At 53.0% G+C, this 4,319-nt stretch overlaps 1 protein-coding gene across 1 annotated transcript in view; it reads left to right on the top strand.

Annotated features, from left to right (window-relative positions):
• Positions 1-4,319, top strand: part of CCDC13 (coiled-coil domain containing 13) — a 31,153-nt gene that overhangs the window by 413 nt on the left and 26,421 nt on the right. The window contains exons 2-3 of the mRNA XM_059664519.1: positions 1,509-1,735; positions 3,669-3,817. Coding sequence (XP_059520502.1) covers positions 1,509-1,735; positions 3,669-3,817 — 376 coding nt within the window. The remainder of the gene's footprint in view (positions 1-1,508; positions 1,736-3,668; positions 3,818-4,319) is intronic.

Below are 4,319 nucleotides of genomic sequence, written 5' to 3'. Positions count from 1 at the left end.
GTAAGTGCGGGGAATGCGCAAGGGCGCGGGCCGGAGCCGGGGGAGCCCGCAGCCCCGGGGGCTTGGATCGGAGCCGGAGCGCACACGCTCGCCCGGCGCGCAGACACTGGCCGGACGCTCCCTGCGCGCCCCACGCAGAGCGAGGACGCCTCCTCGGCTCCGGGAATCCTCACGCACCGCCTCCTGCCTCTCCGGGCACTGATTTCCGCGCGGCACTGGGGTTAGTGAGGCTCCCAGGGTAGGTCACCCGCCCGAAGCCACCGAGCCGGTGGCAAACTCGGGTCCGCCTGCCCTCCAGCGCCCTCTTCTGGTCTCTGCTGCGGAGGCCTCGCGCCCGCGCGCGGGTGGAGCGGGAACTGCGCCACCTGGTGGCCGCCACTGTCCCCGTCCTCCGGCTCCCGGGCCAGTCCCCGCTTCTCTTCCATCTCTAGACACCTTTTCAGGTGAAATTCCTCCAAATGGGCTTGGCAAACTAAGGCTCACAGATCAAATCCAGACCACTGCCTATTTTCATAATAAAGTTTTATTGGAACACAGCCACACCCGCCCACTCACGTCTTGTCTGTGGCTGCTTTTCACTGCAATGGCACAACACAGTCGCGGCAACAGAGCCCTCTGGCCCACAAAATTTAGAATATTTACCATCCGGCCCTTTACAGAAACAGTAAGTTGGACTCTGTTATAAATTTAGGCTAACCAGACTTTTTCTGTGAGGTGTAGGAGCCAGGTGACCTAGAGGTGGCATTATCAGGGGGAAGGCAGGCTGGAAGGAGAGACTGCGGCCAAATCCCCCAAAGCCTTTGGTGCCTTTGGACTTGGTTTGGGGTTAACGGGCATCTACTGAAGCTTTTATTTATTTATTAAAAATATATTTTATTGATTTTTTTTACAGAGAGGAAGGGAGAGGGATAGAGAGTTAGAAACATCGATGAGAGAGAAGCATCGATCAGCTGCCTCCGGCACACCCCCAACCAGGGATGTGCCTGCAACCAGGGTACATGCTCTTGACCGGAATCGAACCTGGGACCCTTCAGTCCGCAGGCCGACGCTCTATCCACTGAGCCAAACCGGTCAGGGCTACTGAAGCTTTTGAAAGTCATGATTGAGTCCCATCCCTAGGAATTGGGATTGAATTGATCCAATATGTGCCCAAGTCATATTTGGGAGCTCCTGAGAGATTCTAATGTTCGGCCAGAATGGAGAGCCACCGTTTTAGGGACAGGAAGGGGGAAGCGTTGAGTCGGAGTGATGGGGAGTCTTCTGATGCCACGCACAGTTGGGGGGCAGAGTCAGGGCTAGAGGAGGATGCTCTGCTCAACTTTGGTTTCCAGGGGATTGAGGTGGGGGGGGGGTGTGCGTCTTCTGAACTTCCACGTGGCCACATGCAAAGCTAAGCAGCTAACTCCCGGGTTGGGGGCTGCAGACCCGCTGACTGTGTACTGAGCCCTCATGGGAAATGTGCGTTTTGGGAGGGTCGCTTCAGCTCGGGCCTCTTTTCCTCCTCCCAGGGCAAGATGGCAGCGGAGGACGGCTCGCAGGACACCTTGCGGCTCCAGTTCCAGGCCATGCAGGAGATGCAGCACAGACGGTTACAGAAGCAGATGGAGAAGCAGAAGGAAAAGGAACTGAGCCTCAACAGCAGAGACGATGACCCGGAAGAGCCCGGGGAGGTCTTCGATGGCCTCAGCCTTCTCCAAGCCGGGGAGCAAAGCTCGCAAAGCGGCTTTGAGCGGCGGTAAATGCGTCTGAACTCTCCCCAGAGCGCCCCAAAGAGGTCGGGAGGCGGGCGAGAACCGATCGCAGAGAGTTGGGCCGTCAGGTTGACTGCATATGCGTTTGTAAGTTGAGACGCAGAGGTATTGGCACAGGTTGTTATCGAACACTCTAGAGCAGTGGTTCTCAACCTTCTGGCCCTTTAAGTACAGTTCCTCATGTTGTGACCCAACCATAAAATTATTTTCGTTGCTACTTCATAACTGTGATGTTGCTACTGTTATGAACCGTAATGTAAATATCTGATATGCAGGATGGTCTTCGGCGACGCCTGTGAAAGGGTCGTTCGACCGCCAAAGGGGTCGCCACCCACAGGTTGAGAACCGCTGCTCTAGAGTCTGGTAGGTCTGCGGACAAAATTGGGTAGGAAATGTACTTAAAAACCACTTAAAGTTTAATTGAAATCTTGGAACTCATCAGGGTGTAGTCTATTCACTTGGATTTTCTTACATCGTTTCTCATGGAAACTGGGTCTGGGTTTCTGAGGAGCTGGTTGGCTAATGCTCATGGTTCATCGACAGTCATCGCTCCCATTCCCACCTGGGATTGTTCCCCGGGCAGTGCCCCTTTCCTGGCCTAGCATCACAGAAGGCTGGCTGTGCTGAAGAAGCTCTGGGCGGGTTCCCTGTGGTTTTACAGTTGGTGGAAAAGTTGAAGAGAGTCCATAACCTTCTCACTCTGCTCCGAATTCGACGTCCCACGGATGCATGTTGATCTATACAGGAGTCTGTATTGACACAAAATTCTCTGTTTGTCATCTTTCATAAAAATCACTGCAGTTGTTGAGCTGCCTCTTTGCTTCTGGCTTCACCCAGGATCTTTTTTTCTCCATCTTCAAATTCTACGGTTTATGGTTTCTCAATTTTCAAAATGTTCTACTAAAAATGCTAGTTGATAAAAAATAAAAGACCTCCCGATAATTGAAACTTCATATGGCTCTTAAATATTAGCTCCAAGTTAACCCCAGAGCTATTGGCAAATGACCTTTCCCCAAATCAGGAACCTGGAAGCGAGGGAGACTTGAGCCATTGGTGGATTAACAGCAACAGCAATAATTTCTATAACCTTTAACTCCTATAACGGATTTACTTTCTGAGCAGCTGTCGCTAGGGAGCCTGTCCCATTCGTAACAATGGAAGTGATCGCGATGCTCCGTTAGAAATTGCCTTGCAGACAATTCATAACACACAAAACCAACCACCCACCCGATTTTCTGTCAGGTTTACCGAAAACCTGGAGACGTAGCCTCAACGTAAGGCTTAGACAAATTCTGTTTGGTCTTCTAGCATGTGTGTGCAATGAAGACTGTAAATCCCCTTCTAAGCATCACTTTATCTGCCTTTCACAAGTTGTGATATTTATCGCTTCTGCAGTCCGTCCATTCTAAATGCTGGATAATGCATTTAGGATTTCTTCTTAATCCACACCTAATTTAGGAGTGGGTTTTGTTTTTGTTTTTTTAGTTCCAGACATACGATAGGTTTGCCGTTTTGTTTTTTCTAGAATTGACTTCTAATTCTAGTCAATTGCCATGAAGGAAAACGGTCTGTAGAGCTATGTCCATTATTTGGCATTTGCCAAGATTGCCTTTGTACACGTTCCATGGATGCTTAAAAGGAAGATGAATTCTCTGAGTGGAGGTTTTATGTCCCGCTCTGTTGAATCCATAGTAAACCATGTTATTCAGATTTCTTTCTCCTCTCACGTGTGCGCGCGCCTGTGCGTGTGGCTCGTGTGCAGCGAGTCTCGATTTTGAAACCAGTGTGTTAACATCCGCTCATGGAGGGTCCCCTAATTTCCCTTCCAATTTGTTCAGTCCAGTTCTCATCACCACCTGGTGCCCAGCGGGGCCGGCAGACCTGGGCGGGGGCCGTGACGCTGCCTGTGCCTTGCAGGGTGCTGGAGGATGAGATCGAACAGCTTCGCCACCAGCTCAGGGAAACGGTGGACGAGAACGGGCGGCTGTACAAGCTGCTGAAGGAAAGGGACTTTGAGATCAAACACCTGAAGAAGAAGCTGGAAGAGGACAGGTTCGCCTTCACAGGTAGCTCCATCATCGCTGCGATGGGCAGACAGCGGGTTCCAGGCGGCAGGAGCCCAAGGAGAGTGCTGAGGGTCCGCTGTGGTCGGGCTTGTCCAGATGAGTCCTGGCAATGAGGGCGAGGGGCGGGAGGGCAGGCCCGGAGGCCAGCACAGGACGTGGGAGGGGAGAGAAGCAGGGATAGAAGGACAGGGGCTCAGCCGGGACTCACGGCGAGGGTTCTGCATGGTGCTCGCTCGCTGTGTATTCCCTGGGCCAGCAGGGCCCATTTCCTGTGGGTGCTCTGGCCCCGACGTTGAATCTTGGACGTGGAAACGCCCCAGCGGTAGCAGGCATTTACTCGACTCGCACTGCTGCTCCAGAGAGGTGGGCGAGCCGGGAAAGCCAGCTGTTCCCCGGGATTTCCTAGGACCCAGCACGGCCTAGAATGGACGGGGGCCCTGCAGGTCCAGGCCGGACCTTGGCTGTGTTGGTGGAGACCTTGCCCCACGGGTCTGGTGGGGAC

The sequence above is a fragment of the Myotis daubentonii genome, chromosome 14 (assembly GCF_963259705.1).
Source record: "Myotis daubentonii chromosome 14, mMyoDau2.1, whole genome shotgun sequence".
Taxonomy (NCBI): Eukaryota; Metazoa; Chordata; class Mammalia; order Chiroptera; family Vespertilionidae; genus Myotis; species Myotis daubentonii.
Note: the sequence above shows the minus strand (reverse complement) of the source record. Positions and strands in the feature narration are given on the sequence as shown.